We start from the raw sequence: 27040 nt of genomic DNA, 5'->3' as shown, positions 1-27040 counted from the left end.
GGACATTACATTTCAGATGTGTTACGACCAGTGGCTCTACCCATCATTTGATCCCTGTGAAACCCTACATTTCAGCAGGATAATGCACAACCGCATGTTGCAGGTCCTATATTGGCCTTTCTGGATACAGAAAATGTTCGAATGATGCCCTGGCCAGCACATTCCCCAGATCTCTCACCAACTGAAAACTACTGATCAATGGTGGCCGAGCAACTGGGTCGTCACAATACGCCAATCACTCAATCACTACTCTTGATAAACTGTGGTATCGTGTTGAAGCTGCATGGGCAGCTGTACCTGTACATGCCATCCAAGCCCTGTTTGACTCAATGCCCAGGCATATCAAGGCCACTATTACGACCAAAGGTGGTTGTTCTGGGTACTGATTTCTCAGGATCTATGCACCCAAATTTTGTGAAAATATAATCACATGTCAGTTCTAGTACAATATATTTGTCCAATGAAGACCCATTTATCATCTGCATTTTTCTTGGTGTAGCAATTTTAATGACCAGTAGTGTATTTGATTTCCTAAGCCCCTGCTGTACATTCATGCTGGTGAAAACCATTTTTGAATATCTATTGTTGTTTCAGAGATATTTAAGGTGGCAGAGTTAGGCGAGACACCCTGTATAGTGCACTTTATTTGTAACTTAGCTTGGAATCAACAGAATCCAATATGTGTATTCCTGAAGTTGTTGACTTTCTACTCAATGAGCACAATAAACACAGACTTAGCAAGACAACACATTTAATACAGATAATACAGAATCAATAATAAATTACTAAGAAGCTATACATATCAGAAAAAAGGGAATCGAAAGATATTGCTACATTTTCACACATCAGCAAGTTACTATCCCACAGTAGTCCATCAACCATAATCATGGCTCTGATAGATGTGTGATCCAACAGCTCTCTCTCTCCCCAACCCTACTTGAGGAAGGAAGAAGGGTTACTGCCATATCTCAGCTGTCATAATGTGACAAGAAGTAATGCAAAGTCACATCCTCATGTATGACTAAGAGGTGCAACAAGCGACCATCAGCTATATCACACTGCATTTTGTTTGGGTGCAACTGTTCACTAGCCAGAACTTGTACAAATTTTCGGACGTCCACTCTCACGGATCGAATCTTTTCTGGATCAGGCAATGCGTCTGGAACAAAGAGAGTAATTACATGTAATTCTGTAAAAGAAAAACTCATTGAAATTATGAAAGCCTGAAAAAAAAAAAAAAAATTAAACCTTCATTGTCAGGTGAATAAAATAGATATTATTTTAAGCTAACACTGAGGATTATGTCACTATAAATGGAGTGTTATAGGAGCTGGGGGAACAAAGTGGCGTCCTGTTTAATAGACTCCCTGTTATTCACTTCAAGTAATTCATGGAAATCACAGCATACCCACATAAGAATGGCTGGTTGAGGATTTGGATATTGCTCCTCCTCAATAAGAGTCTACACAACTTGTGATAGTCTTATATGGAATACAAATCATGGAAAAAGTAAAGGTAACTCAGCTTACATTCGAGTAGTTGACACTCTTGCAAACAAGAATGAAGTCATTCCTAAGAATTTGTACAATATCCAGAGTTGACAGACTAAAAAGGAAACACACACATACAAATGCATAACTACATTGTATCAGCACTACTGTTTTACGCCATCACACCACTCTTGCCAGTAAATGGAAAGTCAGCTAAACTAGTAGTCAAGCTGATCATCAACAGATATGAAATGGAATTCCAATCAGACACAGGAACTACGATACTTACCAACACAACACCACAGTGGATCCCACTAGGGGTCAAATCAAAGTTAAAAGTAAGCTATATCACATAGTTTAAACCATAAGGTATGGATCCTAGTGATATACGATACAATACATCACAATAAAAGACACATGATGTGATGCTTATCTGTTTGCAATGGAATGACGCGACAGGCAACAACACATCACGAATCACATTCTGCTTGCACCACTTGTTTGCCTCTTCCCCTTACATTGCTACGTATGTTAGTAGATGCAATGTAAAGATGCAATTAATTCCAGGCAGCAGTTGACTGTAGGAAGTAATCTGAAACAGTTGTGACGCACATGGTGTTGAATATGGAAAAAACTGAATATTGTGCAGCGATTAAATTCTTCATAAAAGAAGAATTAATCAATTTTCACCATGAAGAAATGGGCAGCCAAGTTTAAACATGATCATGAAAGCATACAACATGATCCAAGTGAAGGATGTCTGAAAAGTGAAAAAGTGCAAGCACAGCAGAAATCATCGACAAGTGCATGACATGATTTTGGAAGGTCAGCATATAAAGGTGTGTGAAATTGCTAAGAATACCAGAAAGCTTTGCGCAAGATGGGTGACATGTTCTCACTGTGGATTACAAATGCATTCATGACACTTTTCAAAAAGTGTTTGATGTGATGATTTTTTTTTTTTTTTTTTTTTTTTTTTTTTAAAAAAAAGGGACAGAAGTGACTTTTTGCATCAATATGTGACAGTGGATGAAAAATGAATTCACCACTACACCCACTACACACTCAAGTCCAGCAATCTATGTAGTGGACATAAGCTGGTTATTCAGCTCCATAGAATACAAGGACAGTCCCACCGATGGGAAAGATGTTGGCGTCAGTGTTTTGGGTTGTGAAACGAATTTTGTTGGTTGACTATCTTGAAAAAGGTACAACTGTAACTGGACAATACTACTGTCATCTTCTCATGAAACTGGACACAAGCATTCATGAAAAAGAGATCTAGCTAAAAGAACAAAATAGTCATATACCTCAGGACACTGCATCTGTATAAAAAAGTGTCTTGGGAATGGGGAACCCAAGGTATGTGCATTATGAAATGCTGGAACATCCACTCTATTCCGCAGATTTGGCTCCCTCAGTCTCAAAACTGAAGAAATTACTCGCTGGTCAGCACTTTTCCTCCAGTCAAGAAGCCACTGCCACTATAGATGGGTACTTTGCAGCTCTTCTGGAGAAATGCTACAGAGAAGGGATAATGGCATTGGATCACCACTGGATGAAATGCATTGATATTTCAGAAGTTTATACGGAAAAATAAAACTTCTTTGAAAGCATAAATTGTCATTAGCACTATTGGGCTGAGCACTTTTCAGACCACCCTCATACTGTGTCTTAACTTTATTTAAAGCTCAGAAAATTGGAAAACTGTAATTACTTGGAGCACCTGTACAGTGTTATAAATATCAAACATAGTTTCATTGTGGTTTCTCATGAACTCTCTCAATGCAAACAGAAATTCCATGAATAACTCCAGATAGCTTACACTTCTTGAAGCAACTAGTGTCAGCTACTCTGACAAAGCAAGACATAAATTTTCAACTTACTGAGAAACTGCTCATTACAATAAGGTAAATTTGAGCAAGTATTTCAGTGTCCTTAAAAATGAGACTATCAAAAGCTTATTTTTAATAAGACCACATAACATGGCACTTAATACCATGTGGTAGGTAAAAAAATAATGGTTGCAAGTTAATTAATCTACAATAGTATTTCTACAAAATTTCAGTTTCACAAAGCAATACACAATTCAGCTTGAGGTGTATTCAGAAGAAACAATGCTGGATTTGAAGTTACCATTGATGGAGTAGCAGTGGGCACACGCTTAAGCTTGTATCGGCAGTGTACGAAAAAGACAAACGCGACAGAGCTTTTTAGACTGGAAAGAGGCATGGCTCTCCTTTCAGTGTTAAAATAAATATAAATATGACATATTTATAAGGAATGTCCAGACTCGCTGCTGCACGATATTAATTTTCATTTCCTTCCACTTGTACTAAATACGTCTTTAGGCTACATTGCCATTATCGAACAAACACACAAAAATTAATAGCATCTACAACTGCTATAAACACAGACTGCTCCTGTTGCTGCTGCTGCTGCTGCTGCTACTGCTACTACTACTACTACTACTACTGCTACTACTACTGCATACAGCAACCACAGACATATAAACAACTAAACTAAATAATGTATATATCATCTGTGTAACAGTGCTTATACGGGATGTTTCACAATGTTTTGTCAAATCAAAATTTAAATAATATGGAAACTAGTTGCAAAACAAAGCTGAACATTTTCACAAGGTACAACATTTACCCACGTTTACTTATAAACACTATATTAGAACAATGATGACCGTTCACAGCTATACAACACTAGAGGCATTTCACTCAATTTTTGAACACATCTTTCATAACTGCTGGAGGGATTCTGGAAATCTCATTGCGAATTCTATCTATTTAACTGCTGATAGCTTCTTGACCAGCCATTTGAGAAAGTTCTGGTAACAAATGGTGAGAGTTTACCTGTAAACTGCTACACACATGTTCAATGTACTCTGGAGTTCAGACGGTTTTCCAAAGGCTTGTTGATTTTGATTCCATGCACTGGTAGTTGCATGGGAGTTTCTCATTCTCTTCAACATTGTTCCCCGAGCAGGAATTGGATATCACAGTTGAATCTTGAAATGCTTACGAAAGACATGCTGCAAATGCACGATAGATTTGTCGTAGTGGAAACAGCACTACATCACAAAGTTGCTTTAACCAATATGACATGATTACTCCCCTGTATATGGTAAGAAACTTAACACTTTGTGCTACCAATAGATGGTGCCACCACTGCCGTATCTTGTTTTTTGAGCATATTATTCAAATTTTAGAATGTCAAAACATTGTGAAACACACTGCACTAAGTAAACATTCAACATCGTAGCTCCAAAACAGTCAAGTTATTGTCATAAAAAAATTAATTACAACCTTAATTCAACAAATACGGAGCAGTCAAAATACTGTTGCCAACAATTTTATACGTATGTCAATCCATCTAGACAATATACATGTAAGTAGCAATCCATGTTCCATGTCCTATCGTAACACAAATATGTATAATGAAAATAATGTAACTGACATTGTGCTGCAGGTCGCCTGATAACAACAGTTTAGCTGAAACAGATACATACTGAAAATGGAGAGAAATAAAAATTAATATAACCCTCCATTGACGCTGGACACTCCTTATAAACGTCATTTGCTGACTTATACTATGCTGCAAGCCCTATGGAATATAAACAAGTCAGATATATTAGCTATATTTGGTATGCAGTGATGTACGGCCTAAAATGCATCATCTGTAAAATAGCTAGTAACTACACTTTTCACAGCTGTTGTTGTTGTTGTCGTTGTTGTGGTCTTCAGTCCTGAGACTGGTTTGATGCAGCTCTCCATGCTTCTCCATCCTGTGCACGCTGCTTCATCTCCCAGTACGTACTGCAGCCAACATCCTACTGAATCTGCTTAATGTATTCATCTCTTGGTCACCCTCTAAGGTTTTTACCCTCCACACTGCCCTCCAATACTAAATTGGTGATCCCTTGATGCCTCAGAACATGTCCTACCAGCCGATCCCTTCTTCTAGTCAAGTTGTGCCACAAACGTCTCTTCTCCCCAATCCTATTCAATACCTCCTCATTAGTTACATGATCTACCCACCTTATCTTCAGCATTCTTCTGTAGCACCACATTTCGAAAGCTTCTATTCTCTTCTTGTTTAAACTATTTATCGTCCACGTTTCACTTCCATACATGGCTACACTCAATGCAAATACTATCAGAAACGACTTCCTAACACTTAAATCAATACTCGATGTTAACAAATTTCTCTTCTTCAGAAACGCTTTCCTTGCCATTGCCAGTCTACATTTTATATCCTCTCTACTTCGACCATCATCAGTTATTTTGCTCCCCAAATAGCAAAACTCCTTTACTACTTCAAGTGTCTCATTTCCTAATCTAATTCCCTCAGCATCAGCCGACTTAATTCGACAACATTCCATTATCCTCGTTTTGCTTTTGTTGATGTTCATCTTATACCCTCCTTTCAAGACACTGTCCATTCCGTTCAACGGCTCTTCCAGGTCCTTTGCTGTCTCTGACAGAATCACAATGTCATCGGCGAACCTCAAACTTTTTATTTCTTCTCCATGTAATTTAATATCTACTCCAAATTTTTCTTTTGTTTCCTTTACTGCTTGCTCAATATACAGAATGAATAACATCAGGGAGAGGCTACAACCCTGTCTCACTCCCTTCCCAGCCATTGCTTCCCTTTCATGTCCCACAACTCTTGTACCTGCCATCTGGTTTCTGTACAAATTGTGAATAGCCTTTCGCTCCCTGTATTTTACCTCTGCCACCTTCAGAATTTGAAACAGAGTATTCCAATCAACATTGTTAAAAGCTTTCTCTAAGTCTACAAATGCTAGAAATGTATGTTTGCCTTTCCTTAATGTGTCTTCTAAGATAAGTCGTAGGATCAGTATTGAGTCATGTGTTCCAACATTTCTATGGACTCCAAAACTGATTTTCCCTAAGGTTGGCTTCTACCAGTTTTTCCATTCATCTGTAAAAAAATTTGTGTCAGTATTTTGCAGCCGTGACTTATTAAACTGATAGTTCGGTAATTTTCACATCTGTCAACACCTCCTTTCTTTGGGATTGGAATTATTATATTCTTCTTGAAGTCTGACGGTATTTCGCCAGTCTCATATATCTTGCTTATCAGATGGTAGAGTTTTGTCAGGCTATCAGTAGTTCTAATGGAATCGTGTCTACTCCCGGGGCCTTGTTTGGACTTAGGTCTTTCACTGCTCTGTCAAACTCTTCACGCAGTATCATATCTCCCATTTCATCTTTATCTATGTCCTCTTCCATTTCCATAATATTGTTCTCAAGTACATCACCCTTGTATAGATCCTCTGTATACTCCTTCCACCTTTCTGCTTTCTCTTCTTTGCTTAGAACTGGGTTTCCATTTGAGCTCTTGATATTCAAACAAGTGATTTTCTTTTCTCCAAAGGTCTCCTTAATTTTCCTGTAGGCAGTATCTACTTACCCCCAGTGATATATGCCTCAAATCCTTACACTTGCCCTCTAGCCTTCCATGCTTAGCCATTCTGCACTTTCTGTTGATCTAATTTTTTAGATGTTTTTATTCATTTTTGCCTGCTTCATTTACTGCATTTTTATATTTTCTCCTTTCATCAATTAAATTCAATATTTCTTCTGTTACCCAAGGACTTCTACTAGCACTCATCTTTTTACATACTTGATCCTCTGCTACCTTCACTATTTCGTCTCTCAAAGCTACCCCCTCTTCTTCCCCCGTTCTTGTCAATCGTTCCCTAATGCACTCCGTGAAACTCTACAACCTCTGGTTCTTTCATTTATCCAGGTCCCATCTCCTTAAATTCCCACCTTTTTGCAGTTTCTTCAGTTTTAATCTACGGTTCATAACCAATAGATTGTGGTCAAAGTCCACATCTGCCCCTGGAAATGTCTTACAATTTAAAACCTGGTTCCTAAATCTCTGTCTTATCATTACATAATCTATCTGAAACCTTCCAGTGTCTCCATGTATACAACCTTCTTTCATGATTCTTGAACCAAGTGTTAGCCTATGATTAAGTTATGCTCTGTGGAAAATTCTACCAGGCGGCTTCCTCTTTCATTCCTTACCCCCATTTTATGTACGTAATTGATTTTCTAATTTATTTTGACTATGCCTTGTTAATATCTTTCATTATAGAGTGAAATCAATAATTGTTTCATTACTTAAATTCTACTGTTGATGTATAAACAAATACAAATTCTGTACTAATTATACACATTTGGAAGATGAAATACTAGTAATCTTAAAGTATCTATTTAGCTCTTTTTGTCAACATGTTAGCAAAGCCAGCCTTCAATTAATTCCAAAGTAATTAACAGTTTTGTCAAAAGTATTGTTTATGTAACTATATACATTAATTTCATGATTTAAACAAATAATTCGGCTTAACCCCTGTAGTAAAAGAAACTGTTAAAAAGAACCAATTTTTTGATGTAGTCAGTTAATTGTGTGAAGTAAGTTTTAATTGTAATTTCTGTTAATTTTACTTTGAACAATGTGTAAGTTCAGTACCTATTATTGTGAGGATATATAAGGGCCCAGTTTTTGATCACAAGACAGTCAGTCCACAGCTGAGTTTCAGACAAGGAACCAGTGTTGGTCAGAATGGCAACAATGCATTAACTTAACAGTGTAATTACATAATTAGGTCGTGTGTTAAAACAGTGACAGTGTCTGCTCCATATGTACCTTTCTATTCTTCAAGAACTTTGTGGTTAGGCTTTTACTGCTCGCAGATGTTCAACAGTAAACTATTTTAGCAGTATGTGGATGGCTCGCCTGCTAACTATTAGTGAGGCTTATAGGAAGTTAGAACAACAGTGCACTGGCCATATATAACTGTGCATTATTGGGTGGTAGTGAAAGTGAAAGACTGTGAAATGCAATTGTGCATCTGTCGGCTACATGATTTACTTAAGACAGTACTGCACATGGCCACCTCCTATTTTTTTAAGCTAGTACGTCAACACTGAGGACAACAAACAAAGAAACAAAGGAGGCGAACCGCTACACATTCAATTAATTTTAAAGTAAAATTTTGCCAAATTATATGACTAAAACTCTTCAGAAGTTTCAGTCTTATGTAAAATCTGTAACTGGATTAAAATCATTTATACAGCCACTCGGTGACCATATGCACAAAAACAGGAGAAAGAGAGAAGGATGAAACACGAAATTTGGTTTTTTGAATTTGTTTCACTGCTAAAAAAAATGTAATACTGCTCCTCTGTTCAACAACAACATGAATGCCAAATTGGCATATATTGGGATAAGCCCTGCAAAATAGAAATCGAACTAAAATGGCTCAGCAGTGATAGACTTCTGGAACGGAAGGGACACTTATTTCTACAGAGATAATGCAAAAGTACTTGTTCCTCTACCAAGAGTAGTTTACTGTAGGTCACTGAAGGAATGAAGAGCACCTAATGACCAGAAAGAAGTGCGGTCATTCCCATCTTCACACTAGGTTTCTTGGACAGACCCATATAATTATCAGGCCTGTATCACAGTCGTCAATTTGTTCTAGAATTATGGAACACATCTAATGCTAACACAGATTTTGAAGTTTTTGAAGAGTTTAAACTATCATATATTAAAACCAACACAGATTCTCAGATTCTGCAAACAAAGATCTTTTGAATCTCAGCTCACTCTGTTCACCCACGAGATCTATGTTGATTCCATGTTTCCTTGAATTTCAGAGGGCATTCGACACATTACTATGCTGTCTTTACTGTCTTTTAGGGAACACAATATGAGATTAACAAGCATTGGATCAGAATTGTGTTTGGATTCAGGGGTTCCTTACAGACAGAACTAAACAAATCAGCCTTAATGGAATGAAATCAGTACATTTAAGGGCTATGTAAATTGAAGGTGAAGAGGGGACAAAAAAAGGAAAGGGACTGTTAATGTCGGCTGCAGCAGGACTTTAGTGGAATCAGCAGCGATGAGTGAAAATGCGTGCCGGACTAGGAATCAAACCCAAGATCTCCTGCTTACAATACAGTTGCGTTAATCAATGCGCCATCTGGACACAGTGTTTATTGCAAATGTGTGGCCTATTTGGTACGTCTTTCGGGTGACTCTCACTCCACCTAGTGCCACCTATCCACAGCCCTGTACATGTCCCTTATGTTCACTACTTTGAGATTCCCACAGGATGTTGTACGTTATTTTGTGCATCCACACTGAAGATGGTGGATTCATTGCCCATCAAGATGAATCAAATTATATGAATTCACCTTCATGGGTGATGAATCCACCAGCTTCAGTGCGGATGCACAGTAACTTCCAACCTCATGTGGGAAACTCAAAGTGGTGAGCATGGAGGACATGGACAGGGACTGTAGATAGTTGGCACTGGGGGGGGGGGGGGGTCGGCCAAGACGTTTGCTCAGATAGTCCACACAGTTGTGAGAAACATTGTGTCTGGATGGTGCAGTGGTTAAATCTGGTCTGGTATACATTTCCACCTGTTGCAGCTGATTTCGCATGAAGTCTCTTTGCAGCTGACCACAATAGTCTCTTTCCTTTCCTTTCTCCCCCTCCACCATCAATTTACACAATACAGCCACAAAAATAATCGATTTTTGACTAACTAAATTAAGTGGATAGATAAGAAATCTACTCACCAAGTGGCGGCAGCAGCACGCGCGCGCACACACACACACACACACACACACACACACACACACACACACACAGAGGCAGAGGGTGTATATTGGCAACAAGCAATATCCTGTTGCAAAGCATGATCTACAACATGACAATCGTGAGCTCGGTGACTGTTTCACAACATGAGCCATCTGGGTTCCTCCCCAGACACCAGTTTCTCAGAAATCTGCAGGTGGGAACTAGCCCTATAACATGTCCTTGGTTCTCGCCATCCACATGGCCTTAATTTACATTAATTTCTTCTGTCTCAGCATTTCCTCACAGTAACTGCTCTTTTCCTCACTCTGTTTTAGTTTTCTACATCTTTCATTGTCTTAACCATTTATTTTTCACTGCCCCCCCCCCCCCCACCTAGCTTTTTACTCTTACTAACTCACACATGATGTTGTCTTCCACCTTTGAGATCTCAGGTTTTCAAATCTCATCCAATGCAGTCGCCAACACTTGGTCTTTCCTTCTCATCCCGTCTGGTAAGTCTCCCCTGACCTGCAGTTCTGGGTGACTTTCCTGAAATCTATCCATTTTCCTAGACCTCTCCGGTCCTTTTCCTTCATCCCTCTTCCTTCCCCTTCGACCCTTCTGCCTGAAGGAGAAGCCATTGGCTCCAAAAGCTTCCCTAATTATAACCTCCTTTTATGCATGTGTTCAGACACAGCTTGATGAGTGGATTTTTATCCATCCAATTAAATTACTATATATAACATGCATCACAGCTGCAGATTCCGTATGGTGTCTGTTCTTTTGGACATGTTCGAAAGAACAGACACCTTGCAGTCATATTACATTTAAACGTAACTCTGGGAGTGCCCCAAGAGAGTGTTATAAGGCTGTTACTGTTTACAGTTTATATTAATGATCTTTCTAGTGGATATGTTGAAGGTCCCATGAGGGTATTCAAGGACAACTTTGTTGTCTGTAAAAAAGGTGCAATGCCAGAAGACTATAGAAAAATGCTGGAAAATCTATAGAGAATTCGTGACTGATGCAGGGCTTGGCAAATAATGATGAATGTAATATATTGTGCACAAATAGGTGAAGAAATCCACTACTGTTTGATAACACTATAGGCGACAAATCATTGGAAATATTAACTACCGCAAAATACATATGAGAAACTATATGTACTGACATAAGAAGGCCTGACCATATAAAACAAATACTACAGGAAGCCAGGCTGAGATTTGTAGGGAGAATATGAAGGAAATGTAATTCATTCATGATAGATGATGCTTGCAAATTACTTGTTTGACTTATTCAATCTGGGGCACTTTCATGAGTAGGATGAATAGAAAAGTGGTGCATTCCACCATACGTTCGTTTATTCAGTGCAGAGAGTTTGGAACTACTCAACAAACTCCAATGACAAATCCTAAAAAAGAGGCATTGTGCATCACAGAAAGATTTAATGCTGAAATTCTAAGAGTTGGACAACATATTACTTACGCCCTCATATCCCTTGCAAATGATGATGAGAAAATAGTATTATGAGCTCACAAAGAGCTAGAGTGACAATTGTTCTTCCCATGCACCATTTATAAATGGAACAGGCAAGGTGGGAAAAGGAAATGTTACCAAAGTACCTTCTGCCACACACAGTAAGGTGGTTTGCAGAACATAGATATGCTTATTTACATGAACTAAATGAGAAAAATCACATACAAAAATCAAAATAACTATGTGAAACACGTATACAGGATTGATTTTTGATTTATTTTTGCCAGTTACAACATATATGCACTCAATATCTTACACATCCACATTATAATTATGAATTAATTAGTCTTTTTTCATTTTTAATAGCATGTTTGATGATCATATGGCAATATTAAATTAGCCCTACAAAAATGCGGTGTTTCAATGGACTTTGAAACAAAAAACTATTTTAGGCAGATTAGTTAGTATAATACTCAAAAATTATATGTTCAGAAGTAGGAAAGTTCTGGTAAAAGTCAAAAGTTTAATTCATGCCATCATCTACACATTAACTGAGCTAAGCATTGCTAAATTGATGTATAAAGCACATGTGATTCAGCGTTTAGAGACAATTTTTTAATAAACTTACTTGCTGTGCTGTTTATATTGAGATCGCTGAACTGAGTTCTTAGTCTGACAATATCTGTCCGTGTTTCAATTACAAGTGTTCCCAGTGAATTGGCCCCAACCTCCAAATACAAGTTGATGTTACGCATACGTTCTGCTATTGTTCGCAAAATCCTGAAATTTGGGAAATCTATACTAACCTGAAAAATGGAAAGACATGACATATTCTTAAGATCATGCAATAACATAAACATTACAGTCTTAATATAGTTCAACAATATTTTAGCTTTGGAGCACAGCTTATATTGCTATTTAAGTATTTAGTGAGTATTATGAACTGATAATTCAGAATAATGGTTTGGAGATAGACCAACAACATTAAAACATGATTAAAATGATGATAATGACAATAATGTTTGCTCCTCCTACTCTCCATCCCTCCCACTCCTCTCAAAGCAGTATTATGCTGCCACCTTGCCTATGGATACCTGTAGATGTAGAAGATGAGGATACAAGACGTGTCTAATGCACCTACCCAGCACATCTTACTTCAGTTCTGTCACAGACATATCCTTGTCTATCAAAAGTAAAGCCACTTGTGAAAGGTGTCACATCATATACCAACTCTGTTGTAACTTCTGCAGTGTTTTACATGGGCATGACCACCAGCCAGCTGTATATCCAAATGAATGGCCACTGCCAAACTGTGGCTAATAGCAGTGTTGATGAGCCAGTGGTAGAATATACAGTTAAGCACAAGATGCCTGATGATAATGGCTACTTCACAACCAGAGCACTCTGAATCCTTCTATTCCCAACACCAGCTTATCTGAATTATATAGATGGGGATTGTCCTTTCAATACATTCTTTGATCTCATAAGCTTCCTAGCCTCAATCTCTGCTAGCCCATGCCCCACCTTCACTCCTGCCTCATCACCCTAACTTCACTCATTCTGCAGTTACAAACTTCTCTCTGCAAACTCCCTCTTCCTCTGTTCTATCTCCCCTTCCCAAAGCATCCTTCCATTTTACTATGTGCTGTGCACAATTCCTCCTGTCTGGAGCCATAACAGGCTCAACAGTGCCACAGACCTACAACATACAACTACTGCCTCCCCCTCCCAGCTGTCAGTCATCCTTTCCCAACCCTCCCTTCTATTTCTCACCTCCATTCTCTCCTTGTTCACTCCATCTGACACAGCTCCTGAACCCAGTTGAGCTGCAACGCCAGCACAATATAGTCAGTCAGGACAATGCAACCATGCCTGTACATGAATCTTCCAGTAGCTCTGAGGAAGATTTCGTATGAAATTTAACATAATTCTCAGTCTTATTTTATGTTCCGGTCAACAACTTAACTGCACGATGAGCTGTTAGCTGTACTTCTTGCATTATTTATATTCCACCAAAGCTTTTCCATTACCATAAACTGAGCATGGGTTAAATTTTGATTTACAATCCATAAAACTCTTGCAGTATCAAGGAATCTTCTCTTCACTTTGGTAGTGAAGTGAAAGTGAGTGTGTGTGTGTGTGTGTGTGTGTGTGTGTGTGTGTGTGTGTGTGTGTTTTGGAGGCGGGGGGTGGAGGGGGGGTGGGGGGGGGGGAGGAGGAGTGTAACAATTGAACTATGAAGGAAGATCAAGGCCTGACTAAAGGAAGTAGGTTCAAATAGATGTAGGCTGCAGTTGTTATACAGAGATGATGAGGCTCACACAGGATAAACTACTATCGAGGATTGCATCAAACCATTCTTCACAATGAAGACTACAACTATAAAAAACAAAACAGGAAAATAATCTGCATGTAGACTTTGCCTTCTTATGTAGGGTTCAGAATTTGTTTCTGTGTTCTGGTGTGAAAGTCTTTGACATGATCCCATCTAATACTGCAAGACCCAGAGTAACCCTAAAAATAAATACTACAAAAAGAAAATTACCTTAGTTGCCAGCCCTCCTAAAACTTGTCTAATTATCCAGATTCAAGGATTTAAGAGTCATGTTAATTCCATTACAAGCAATGCTTTTTGTCTATTCTCGTGACACATAAGCAACATTTATAGGACAAATGTCATAAGTATCAAGCCGGAGACACTAACAGGAGAAACAGAAGCTTTTTATTGTAACCAAGCAAGTAGCAGCTTATTCAAACATACATAATTTTAGCATGAGTATGTACAAACAGAGTGTAGAAGTCCAAAACGTTAGTTATTAAATCTAAGAACTGATTTTTTATGTTTATGATTAATTTCATATACCTGAAGGTTCTTCCTTGTGATATGAGCAACATAAAATATGGAATGTATGAATAAAAAATAGCACACACTGTAAAATGCATCTTTTGTGTGCAGAACCAAAATTATTTTCCCTGTGCAAGGAGCTTTGTTTTCTTTATAAAGGCCACTAACAGTTTCTAGCTTGACTCAGTTATGGGTGACATTAATAACACAGTGTCTGATGATGACAATGTGTTGTTGCCCCACACCGCTATACCAAATACGAGGGCTATCCACAAAGTACATTACATTTTGGAATTAAAAATAAATAAAGTATTGGAATTTTTTTTTACTATATACAGATGAAAGCCACACTTAAATACTACTTTTCTACATAGTTGCCATTTAAATTAAGGCACTTATCGTAGCGATGGACGAGCTTGGAAATTCCTTCGGCGTAAAATTTGGCCGCCTGCACCTCCAACCACGTGGTTACCTCTTCTTTTGGGACAGAAAAGGTGTGATTTTTGTGGATTTCCTGGAAAGAGGCACTACAGTAAACTCTCAAAGGTATTGCCAAACTCTGCACAAGAGCAATACAAAACAAGTGCAGGGGAAAGTTGGGCTCAAAGATCTTGCTGATTCACGACAACGCCCGGGCCCACACGGCAAATGCCACTAGTGAAGTGGGAGTTGTTTCCTCATCCACCGTACAGTCCCGACCTGGCACCGAGCGACTTCCACTTATTCCCAGCAATGAAGAAGTGCTTGGCTATGCAGCGTTTTGATGGCGACGCACAGCTTAAAGAAGAGGTAACCATGTGGTTGAAGGCACAGGCGGGCGAATTTTACTATGAAGGAATTTCCAAGCTCGTCCATCGCTACGGTAAGTGCCTTAATTTAAATGGCAACAATGTAGAAAAGTAGTATTTAAGTGTGGCTTTCATCTGTATATAATAAAAAAAATTTCCAATACTTTATTTATTTTTAATTCCAAAACGTAATGCACTTTGTGGATAGCCCTCGTATTACCATCTACATGACAATTTCTTCTTTACATGAGTCTCAAACAATTGTGCAGGTCCATGATGTAATTAATTGTACTTGTTAGCTCATTTGAGTAAATAGGTATTTGTATAACTGAATATGCAACCAGATACTGTCAGATTTCATTAGTATTATATATTTTTACCTGGGGACACAGGGGAAATAGCAGACACTCTCCCATAAAATATTTCCAGCATGGCTATGAGAGCCTCAAGATGTGTTGGTATACAAGATTCATCTAACAATTAGTGTTACACTGGTGCCAACTGTAAAACTGTACTTCAGCAGAATTTTTTTTACTTTGACAAAAGTCATATACAGCACTAAAAAATGATATAAAGTTTCCAATTTTTTCTGTATCTTATAAATATATCTGTTTTTGTCTTTGGCAAACACAAAAAAATGCTAATTGTGTATTAAATCCTTGCTAAAGATATTAGTGTAAATGTGTTATGTTAGACATGCTGCTTCTGGCTTGGGCATAGCCATATCATATTTCCTGAACCATTCTCAAGTTTTTAACCATTTGGTGGAACAAGACTGTGTGTGTTTCTTATCTAGCACTATGGATACGGTAAGCTCAACAGATGGTTGATACTTTCCTCCATTCAACAAGAGTCTTCAGTCTCTTTAAGAAGGAATGCCACAGCAGTGTAGCCAGTGAAGACAGACGAAGCACCACAGCTTATAGTCTTCAGAAACTGCCATCATAACCAATAACCCTTCTCCTGTCATAATAAGCACTTCATGGACCAACCATTCAGCACTACCTTATGTGTTCCACAGAGAGCCATATTCAGATTTACAAGGATCATTTATGATAAGTGTATCAACTTAAGGAATAGTGTGGATGTAGTAAACATCGATACATGTCATTTACCATCATGAATGATGATAAATGCTCAGCAGCTACTTCGGGATATGAGACTTTTGAAATCCAGAGTGATGTGCACAGTAACAATCCTTAAAGATTCTACTCAGAAAAGGTTCTTTTGGCATGATATTTATTTAAAAAGCATATCCAAAAATGAACATACCTAAACCTATTGCTATTCTATATAGCCATTACCAGTAATTTTATGTCACATCAGTTTCACACAACAATGGTGCAACGTATTTTCCAAGAACAGAGTGGTTTGCTGTTCTCTTCACACTCAACTTTCACTAATTGTTTTATTAACCTATCATCATAAAGCCAATTAAATATTTGCACACTGAATGTCCTGTATATAAGAACCTGAGAGTCATTTGCACGATCCAATATCCATGAGAAAACTGCTCATCAATTACCTAACAAATCGCATACCATGAAGTAAAGACAATGTAACTGCCAGCAATATACCTCTTTCCAAATGTGACAGAAATTTGTTTCTGAATCATTGTATGTGGGGTGGGGGGTGGGGGGGGGGGGGGGGGGGGGGGGGGAAGAGAAGAAGAGGAAGAAGAAGAATCGGATTTATCACAATGTGACCAGATTTTGGCTGACTAATTAATTAAAAATGAACTTATTTGCACTATGAAATTATCAAAATTCAAATACAATGGGGGAAATATGTCCTTGCTGACCTTTAAATCAAGTTTCATTCCTAGAATTTCCTGAAATAATGTTATTGAATTCCCTTGCAAATGAAATTTATATAAAACTGTGTAGTTCTCCACCATTAACCTTCAAATTGCTGCCAGTAGCATTGAGCACAAACACATCAAAAAGTGGCTTCACAAGTAGAAAGAATGCAGTCATGTTAGGAAACCAGAATACTAAGGTTTGGTTTGGTTGTTTGGGGAAGGAGACCAGACAGCGGGGTCATCGGTCTCATCGGATTAGGGAAGGATGGGGAAGGACGTCGGCCGTGCCCTTTCAGAGGAACCATCCCGGCATTTGCCTGGAGTGATTTAGGGAAATCACGGAAAACCTAAATCAGCATGGCCGGACGCGGAATTGAACCGTCGTCCTCCCGAATGCGAGTCCAGTGTCTAACCACTGCGCCACCTCGCTCGGTCCAGAATACTAAGTAAAGGGCTAAAGGTAAATATACTACAATATCAATGAAATGAAAATTCATGTTGAGGACGCAAAAGTTATATATTTCTGAATTCATAAATAAATTTAAAAAAAGGAAAATGTAAATGCTGAAATAGGCAATATACAAGTTGTCCAAATGAATAATGGATTTTCAATGCAGTAAAGAATAAAATTAGAACTTTGAAATATATTCCTCAATTGACTGTGAAGTAAAAGTTATGCCATGTCTGATATGCAATTGCTTCACATAAAAGAAATTTCATGTTCAGATACTAAGTTTTAAGCTTAAACATTACATGAAAAAAATTCAGAAAATTTACTGTTTGTGTAATTTGTAATGTTGGTAATACCATTATTTGGATCAGCTGAAGCATGAACTGCTAGCCACAGACTATTTTAATCTGGGAGTTGTACAACGCTATGTCAGAGTTTCTGTTGTGATCACTTTTATGTAATATTCAACATTTAGGAATAAGAAAAATCAGTTATACTACCAAGATTTGACAAGTTTGAGGAGCAGGCATACAGATTGTACATTGAGATTTGTCTATAGCTTTCCAGTGTTGTTCTGCATGACACTCACAATGTAAGGGGGAAAAAAGAAATAACACAACAGAGCTTGTGCAGTTTAAATGCAGAGATTTATCTACACAGCTTCAAGGAAATCATTAAGTTTCTTGTATTTGAAGCTCCTTAAGCAATTATTTTTGTTGTAAATGGGTTTCAGTACAATTGTTGTGCAACAATATTAGATCAGATCAAAACTGTAGTTGCTCAACAAGTTACTATATATTAAGGGCACTTGTGAATACAAACTGGATGGCTAATGACAATAAGCTGATATTAGCCAGTTCAATGCTAGAGTTGTCAGTACCATTACTAATCTTGTTAGACATTAATTAGGTTAAAAGATCTAAAATACACACATTTTCAATATACAAAACCAATGTGTATTTCATTTTCCCCACTCTCCAACCTCATTCACTGAGCCTGACAACGTAAAAATAGAACAGCATTTTCACATTTGTTTCATGTTCATGATGTCTCTTGCAGTGCAAACAACTTTCATAGGTGTGCCATGTACACTTATTTGCAACAGCAACTTATTTGGGGTCAACCAAACTTTGCAGTACCACCTGTCTGCTTTGACCAGTGATTTAACTGTGTTGTGTAATGTCATGGCAATGCGGTGTGTTTGAAATGTATTTGTAGAGAGTGTGTTGGAATATGTGGCGGCACTTCCTTGTGTGGGACATTTGTTTGTAAATTGATTGTGAGCCTGTTAATGACTCATTGGACTGCTTGAGTGCTGTTTGTTAGAATAATATTGGAAGAGTTTGAGGCAGTTTGTTACAGAGTTATTTTGATGTTGGCACTTGTGGGCAATAGATTCATTTTTGGGTTTAGAATCATTAGTGCAGTATGTAGTTCATGCTTGGACATTTAATTTCGTGTATCATATTTTGTTAATTGTGGATGTAACAATGTATTACATGAGTGGATCTCTGCATGCCACAATGGGGGATGGCATGTGATTAATATTAAATTTCTACAGTCGTTTGGTCTAATTTCTGAGTATGTGAAGTAGTACATTTTTGGAGAACATTTGAGTTGCTGCATCTTTAATCAGGATATGACATAATCAGCAGGACAATGTATGGCATTGTATCTGGATGGTTTCCTGGTTTGAGAGGTTGAGACAGGCCATTTGAAAGATTGTGCTGAAACATTTTTGGTATCCTTATATCTACGTGTCAGCTAACTTTGGATGGGAAGCACGTTAATATGCTATTTTTTTATTGCAATATGTATAGTATATGCGCATAACTGTGTATTTCTTGTGTATCAAAACTAGTGTTAGCACAATTTTTTATGCATTTAGTTGAAGGTAATTATGATGGAATGCGACTGGTCGCTATTATTATTTTAGCTATATCGTGGGTTTCATTTTGAGCTTTACAGGTCAAGCGAAATTTCTGGTGCAACTGTTTGGAGCTGCGTATCAATCCATGGTACAGTGGACTTTGTTCGAGTTATAAAGGTCGAGGGAAATTTCTGACACCAGTTTTGTTGTTGGTTTGTTTTTTGTCTTCAGGTTTTTCTTAGTCCAGTTTTGTTGGTTGCTGAAGATTTGGTGTGCTTCTTTTTTGTGTTAGTCTCTGTTTTGATGTTTCCTTGTTATTAGGACTGCCACATATTTTAGAAATCCTGTAATTCGTGTGGTTGTCCTGTTAGTTTCATCTTGCTTCTGCAATTTATATTTTGTATTATATGTGTCTTTTTGTGTGTCTAATGAGTGATGTCATGGTAACGATGTTGTATAAGCTTGAAATAAGGATGTCCACCAGTTTGAAGATGTCACAGCTCAAAGCCAAGATGTGATGCCACAATTTTCAGATTTGCACTGACTTGGATCAGGACACAGCTGGATATTCTGTTGAGAGTAAAGATATTTCTGTTTTGTTTTTGCTGATAATTTAGAAGGAGTGGTTCATCCCTACTTCTCCCTTTCTTTTTATGGAGGAATACAGTAAAGCCCGTGGTAATTTGAGCTAACCGAGGCTGAGGCTGCCTCAAATTACAAAAATCAGTTAACTATCACTAAATCAATGGGTAAATCATGAATAAAAGTTTAATGAGCACAATAATGATTAAAAATAAAAAACAATTCAGTTCATACCTGTATTATACGTACATGTAAAGGTACAAATTTCCAAGCTGCAAAAATGTAAGTTACATTTTAAAGAAACAGTCCAGTGTCCTCTGTTTTAAAATAGAGCCTCATTTTTTAGCAGCAATGTTGTGCCGTTTTCTAAGAAGCATGGTGTCAGTGGGGGTAGCTACTGCTTGCTCCTCGATATAACACAGTGCCACATCTAATGCTGCCAAACCCTTGGTGTGAGTGATCACTGGTACAGTTTCTTTTGTGCAATTCCAGATTGCTACTGTCTTCAGCAGGTTCACTAACCATTTCAGCAATTGCAAGATTGGTCACTTCAAACTGTTCATCCATTCTGAAACATCAACGCATTCACATTTTCAGATCCAGCAAGCTTTGTCTTTAGTTCTGCCAACCGTAGCTCATCTTCGTCTGTAATGTAGGTATCTGTTTCATTCCATAAAATCTGGTTCCAAAACTTTTTTAATGTCTCCGCCTTCATTTCAGACCATTAATCAGTTATCCTGTAAACTACATGTTTTATCACAGTTTTTTTAGAAATTCTTTGATGGTTCCTTCACCTTCTGTTGTTTGCAGAAGCACCTGAAGCAAATGATGATGATACCTTTTTCCAAGCACTTTAAAACAACTTGGTCTACCAACTGCATTTAACTTGTCATGTTCGGGGGGTATAATAACAATGCGGACATACTATCACATTGTAATTCTTCCTCATCAGGGTGTGAAGCAATAATGTCAAGTATTGAGACTGCTCTCGAAGGCAGTCTCTGAAACAAAATTGCCATAAAACCACTTGTTACAAATATTTTTGTCCACCCGAGCATTTTTGGTGAACATACGTAATGGGCAATGCAGAAGTAGTGATATTTTTTAAAGCTCGAGGCTTCCTTGTTACCAGCAGCTTCAGTTTATGGTCTCCATTTGCATTTGATGCAGCAAGAACTGTTAACCTTCTTTAAGTGTTTTGTAGCCCAGGGCAGTCTTTTCTTTTTTTGAGGCTAGAGCTGTAGATGGAAGCATTATATAATTTAGCCCTGTTTCACCACAATTATCCAGTTGATTGGATAAGATTTTCTTCTTGTATGATCTATCTTAATTTCTCACAAATATTTGTAACAGATTGAGAATCTGCATAAAGTTTTCCATCACAAATTTCAAGCTTCCTTATGCCATATTACTTCTTCCACTTCTACAACCATCCTGAACTTGCAGTGAAATCTTCTTCACCATCCTTTCACTCACTCCTAAAAAAATCAGCTTTTTCTTGCAGAACAGGCCCTGAAATTAGAATTCTGTTTCGTCTTTGTTGGGTAAAAAACGAAACAAGCTTCACTAATTTTTTTCATGCTCAGATTTCTACACTGACTTCCTCATATGATGAAATAAAACACTTGCTTGATGAAAACTTCTCAATTTTGTCTCTGTTTCTATGCCAATCTCCAACTGTCATTTCACCAACTCCACAGCAACAAGACTTTTTCATATTTCTCTTTTGTCTAGTCCTTTCAAAGCATCCAGTTTCACAGAATAAAATTTTCATTCCACAGCGGAGTGTGCACTGATATGAAACTTCCTGGCAGATTAAAACTGTGTGCCGGACAAAGACTCAAACTTGGGACCTTTGCCTTATGTGGGAAAGTGCTCTACTGACTTCACGTTCAATGGCTCAAATTTTCTCTTACATCTACCACTCATTGCAATGTGTGAATTAAAACACTAAAAAGCATTTAGTTACATGCATACAGTACACTGTACATGAATAAAAAACTTTAAAATTAATGTGAGACAGATGGGTTCACGACAGTGCTGTTGTTACTACACAACCAACTACAGTACATACAACAACAGTCAGTCAATGTTGTAAAATGTGTACTGTATTGTTACTTAGGCATACTGCATTTCAATGAACACTGCTGCTAGTAAGGTACAACAGTAACAATGGTATGCACTGTACATCTGATTGTCAAGCAGTCTCAATAAGTGTTGGTTCCACAAACAAAGAGCATCCCACTCCTCAATACCTAACGGTACCTGTCCATTAGATATAGAAATGCATTAGCACCCTGAGGCTAAGGTTGTTTCTGTGCGTTATTAACAAGAGCTCTATGTGGGACAGTTTAACCTGAACTGTACATTGAAAATTGAAAGTAAGTTCAAAATGTAATGCATTCGAAAGTGTGTAATATGCACATGCGCCAACGTATTAAAACGGACTTTTACTCTAGTTCTACATAAAATTTTAATTATATTAAGACCAGCTCAAATTACACAGAACCTCAAAATAGCAGGGCTCTACTGTACCAGTAAAGGATCAGTTAGAAACTTTCAGTAAAGAGCAACTCACTGTTTTTAGCAATATCTGTGTTTCGTTCCTTTCAGACCAAGAAATTAATGATGAATTTATTAATAAAAGAAATGAATTTCCTAATTGAGTCCATGATCACGGTGAAAGCCATAATCGGATCTGTAATTAAGACTTTTCATACTTATATCGACTTAACCTTGATCTTAATTACAGGTCTAATGAAGGCCGTAACCAAAGCATTGTAAATAAATGCTACCACAAGGCTGTTGCAAATTAAATGTTAAAATCCACCATCATAGAGCATACGGGCATGTTGTGTCTGTGTTGTGGTCTTCAGTATGAAGGCTGGTTTGATGCAGCTTCGATGATACTCTATCCTGTGTGAGCCTCATCATCTCCAAATAACTAATATTATGTCGATCTAAGTGTGGTTAGTTACTATAGCTGATGGTGTAAATTCATATCTTACTAGCCTACTATTCATTAGAAAGTCAGTACATAAAAGGATATAAATTTGCCTTCGAGCTGCATTACATTGCAAGAAAATTTATTATTAGAACAATACAAAGAAGTGCATAAGTGGGGAAGTTCAACTAGTCTACAAAAAAGATTGCTTACAAATCACTCGTGTTACTGGTTCTACAATATTGCTTAAGTGTGTGAGACCCGTACCAAATAGGACTAACAGAGGATATTGAACATAAACAGAGAAGGGCAACATGAATGGTCACTGGTGTGTTTACTTTGTGGGAGAGTGTCACAGAGATACTGAAGGAGCTGAACTGGCAGACTTTTGAGGACACTCTTACGCTCACCCAAGAAAGTTTATTAACAAATATTCAAGAACCAGCTTTAAAGGATTATTCTAGTGATATAATACAACCCCCTATGTATTGTTCACACAGGGGTCATGATGATAAGATTACAATAATTACTACACTCACAGAGGCATTCAAACAGTCAATTTTCCCATGCGTGGTTGGAACACGAAGAAACCATAACTGGTACAATGGGATGCAACCTCTACCATACACCTGACTGTGGTTTGCAGAGTATAGATGTAGATGCAAAAATGAATCAAGTGAAACAGCCAATTTTTACAGGTTACTTCATGTTTTTTCTAAATGTTTAACTGCTACACAGCTCTAAGCAAACTATGCTTTAAAGTGTAGATGATTTTTCATGTCTGGCATCAAAACAATATAAATCATTTAAGAAGTAAAAGTAACTGTGAATAGCTGAGGTGTTGAATCATCAAAAGGCACAAAAAGAAGACTGAAAATTTAGCTAGTTTCAGAGAAATCACTTTTTGAGCTAGATTACGCATATTTTGTGGTAGGCAGCCACCAAAACACAGGTGTACAGGTGTGTGTGTGTGTGTGTGTGTGTGTGTGTGTTTTAGACAAGTCAAGTCTTTGTAAATTAATTAACAATGTAGCAGAGATATTGTGTTGCAGGCAAGCACAACAAAAAGACTGTCAAACAAGTAATCTTTGGGCCAGAAAGGCCTCCACAGGAATTAGTCAAAATAAAACACACACACACACACACACACAAAAAAAAAAGAAAACAGTGTCTCTGGCTGCTGGGCCAGACTACAAACAGCAGCACATGATGGGAGAATCAATCTGGGTGGTGGGAGGGAGGAGGAGAAGGCCGGGGTGGGATGGGCAAGGATAGCACGGTAGGGGTGGAGCATGGAAAAGTGCTGCTTGTGGGAGGGTACAGCAGCTAGGTGCATTCAGGAGTTTTGACGGTGTGGGAACAGAGTAGGGAACAGATGGTTGTAGGACAATGACTAAAAAACACTGAGGCCATGAGGGTTATGGGAATGTAAGATATACTGCAGGAAGAGTTCCACCTGAGCAATTCAGAAGCACTGGTGCTAGTAGGAAGGATCCAGGTGGCATTGGCTGTGTTGCAGCCATTAAAATGAAGAACATTGTATTGGGCAATGTGCTCACCAACCGGGTGGTCAAGCTTTTTGCTGGCCACAATTTGTTGGTGGTCATTCATGTGGACAGACATCTTGTCGGCTATCATGCCCACAAAGAACGCAGCACAGTGGTTGCAGCTGAGATTCTTGATCACAGAACTGATTTCACAGGTAGCCCTGCCTTTGATGGGAAGGTCGATTCTTGTGACCAGCCTGGAGTAGGTGGTGGTGGGAGGATGTATGGCATAGGTCTTGCATCAAGGTCTATTACAGGGAACCATGAGGCAAGGGCTTCGGAGCATGGGTTATGTAGGGATGGAGAAGGACATTGTGTGGGTTCAGTGGGCAGTGGAATACCAATGAGAGGTGGTAAAAACCCTGGCAGAGAATGTGATTCAGTTACTCCAGTCCTGGATGGTTGTTCTATCCTGGATTTTCCATTGTCTGTAAATTAATTACTTTATTCATTGTGTTCCACCTAGATAAAGTTTAGTAGAAAAATCTTCAGTATTATGAAAAAAGTCAAGGTATATGTTAACCAAAGGCAAGAGCCCTCTGAATTAATAAGAAGCTCTCGCCATACTGACTACTCCTATTTCTGCTTACACCAGCAACATGCTATGTATTTTATGTATTGTGGTTGAGAATTATGCTCACACTACTTCATGCTTGTAATGCAACAGAACATGGTGCAGTAAAACAGTGGGAATAAGAGACATTTCTAAACAGAAGTAGGGTTGAACAGGTATTTCTATCGATGTTTTTTGTCAATTTCTATTTTACTTTTTAACGTTTTGCTATATACCTAGTACACCTACTCAGTCAATGGAAACAGAGTAGCTATTTTGACAAAATTAATGAAATAACATCAATTTATTCCGAATATCTAGGGCTTTATAGACAGTGACATAGCCTGCACCTGTACAGCATTCTATTCTCATAAAGATGAGATTCCTCAATTTAATTGCTACGGACTAGTCATTGTGTTAGGGGAGATAAAATAATTGGGCCACATAATAAATCAGCAAATGGATAATAGGAATGTTTGATACGAGTCATTGGCATGGATCAAGGAGATAGGGAACACACGACAAATGTCGCAAAGTTACAGGCCAGTCTGTTGCCACAACCAGGTGTTTTCAGAATCACATTTGCTGGTTTTGCCAACTTACAACCACACTGTTACCTTCCAACTAACAATAAAACTGTGAATATATGCGCCGAAAAGGTGACGTGATAGCGGCCACTAAAGCTACGTCACTGGGCAAAGTTGACAACTCGTATCTAACATTCCTCTTGGCCCTCATTAAATTACTTGCAGTAAGGACTGTTTGAACTTAGAACTATTATGCACATTGTTCATCTCAGTATATCACACAGTTTTATCTTTTGGCATGCTATTGATGTCTGAATCCAAATGCCAAGAACATAATGCTATGATCCGTGGAGCTTAACTCATTTGTCAAGGCATCTTCTCAGCCTGTTGACGTTCCTTCCAATGGACACAATGACAATAAACAACACAAATAAGATGAAAATACTTGAAGGGAACTAAAATATGACACTCTGAATACAACTGATTTCTAAAGCCAGAGAAAATAATACAATAAAATTACAGGCGTTCAGAAATTATTTAGTGACATTTCTGATTCTTTTACGAGCAAACAGGTTTAACGAAACTGAAAAGCTGATCACAAATGCTGTAATTAACTCAACCTTAATAAGTTGGAAATGGAACAAGCAGTGACATACATCAAAAGTTGGCAGGACAGGGTCTTCAAGGCTCCCCCACTGTCTCCGTGGGACAACAGTCACAGGAATGTCGTGTACACAAAGCCGTGATTGTCCCTAGAAAAAAAAAGGGACCGGATTACATTTACAATACTCTCTGCAACACACACTCTTAAACATTTACGTGACAAATTTTCGAAACTAAGAATAAGAACATCATTATTAGTCATAGAAAACAAACGCGAAAAGTTTTCTGAATTACCGATTCTATCTCAAAAGTGAGGCAAGGTGACATTTTGTTCGTCAGTTTCATTTTCACTGATTTAGTACTCGCTGATGTCCTCAAGTTGGCCGTAGCCCGCGCCAATAGGTCTGAAACAAGGGAACTGCTGTTAACATTCTGATTAAATGTCATTGTGAAAATATTTACTGTCGGCATTCTTACCTGGTGAAAAAATTAAACATATCATATTGTGTGTGTTGGAGACACCGACCACTGTATACTCGTTGAAGAAATGGGCCTGTTCTATTATACAATATGCCAATGGTCGCTCCAGAGTTGAACCATCCGACACAGTGAAAAATATCTTGTCCGGTGTTATTCGCAACTTACAGTCTTTCGCCAGTTTTGCCAAGGCTCCGATTATATCTGTTATGAAGAATTGTCCAGAAAGAATTAATAAAAGATCCTACCATATAGATTATGTAATGGTATCTCATTAAGTTCATTTTACTCACTTGAAAACTGCTTTATACATAACACCTCCGTCATCTTACCCCTGAACTTCATATTTCTTGTGTATTTCGTATATTAGTGCGCACTTTCAGCCATTATCGAATGTAAACATAACCTTAATTATGCTTTGAACACCCGCTTCAGTTGGT

The 27040-nt window shown here is 38.0% G+C and overlaps 1 protein-coding gene across 1 annotated transcript; it reads right to left on the bottom strand.

Annotated features, from left to right (window-relative positions):
- Positions 1-734: 734 nt before the first annotated feature.
- On the bottom strand, positions 735-27040 carry LOC124545207 (checkpoint protein HUS1-like). The gene is made up of 6 exons (XM_047124073.1): positions 26894-27040; positions 26601-26804; positions 26418-26527; positions 26177-26272; positions 12241-12418; positions 735-1159 (listed from the first exon to the last, which is right to left on the bottom strand). Exons 1-6 carry the CDS (start codon positions 26943-26945, stop codon positions 969-971), a joined length of 831 nt encoding a protein of 276 aa, XP_046980029.1. The 5' UTR covers positions 26946-27040; the 3' UTR covers positions 735-968.

This window comes from Schistocerca americana, chromosome 8 (assembly GCF_021461395.2).
Source record: "Schistocerca americana isolate TAMUIC-IGC-003095 chromosome 8, iqSchAmer2.1, whole genome shotgun sequence".
In the NCBI taxonomy this organism is placed as follows: Eukaryota; Metazoa; Arthropoda; class Insecta; order Orthoptera; family Acrididae; genus Schistocerca; species Schistocerca americana.
The sequence above is the reverse complement of the archived record's forward strand: the minus strand, read 5'-3'. Positions and strand labels throughout refer to the sequence as shown.

Coding starts and splice junctions, on each gene's coding strand:
- LOC124545207 (XM_047124073.1), bottom strand. CDS start 26,945: ATGAAGTTCAGGGGTAAGATGACGGAGGTGTTATGTATAAAGCAGTTT. Junction 26,805..26,893: donor ATGTATAAAGCAGTTTTCAA/GTGAGTAAAATG, acceptor TCTTCATAACAG/ATATAATCGGAGCCTTGGCA. Junction 26,528..26,600: donor ATGTTTAATTTTTTCACCAG/GTAAGAATGCCG, acceptor CCCTTGTTTCAG/ACCTATTGGCGCGGGCTACG.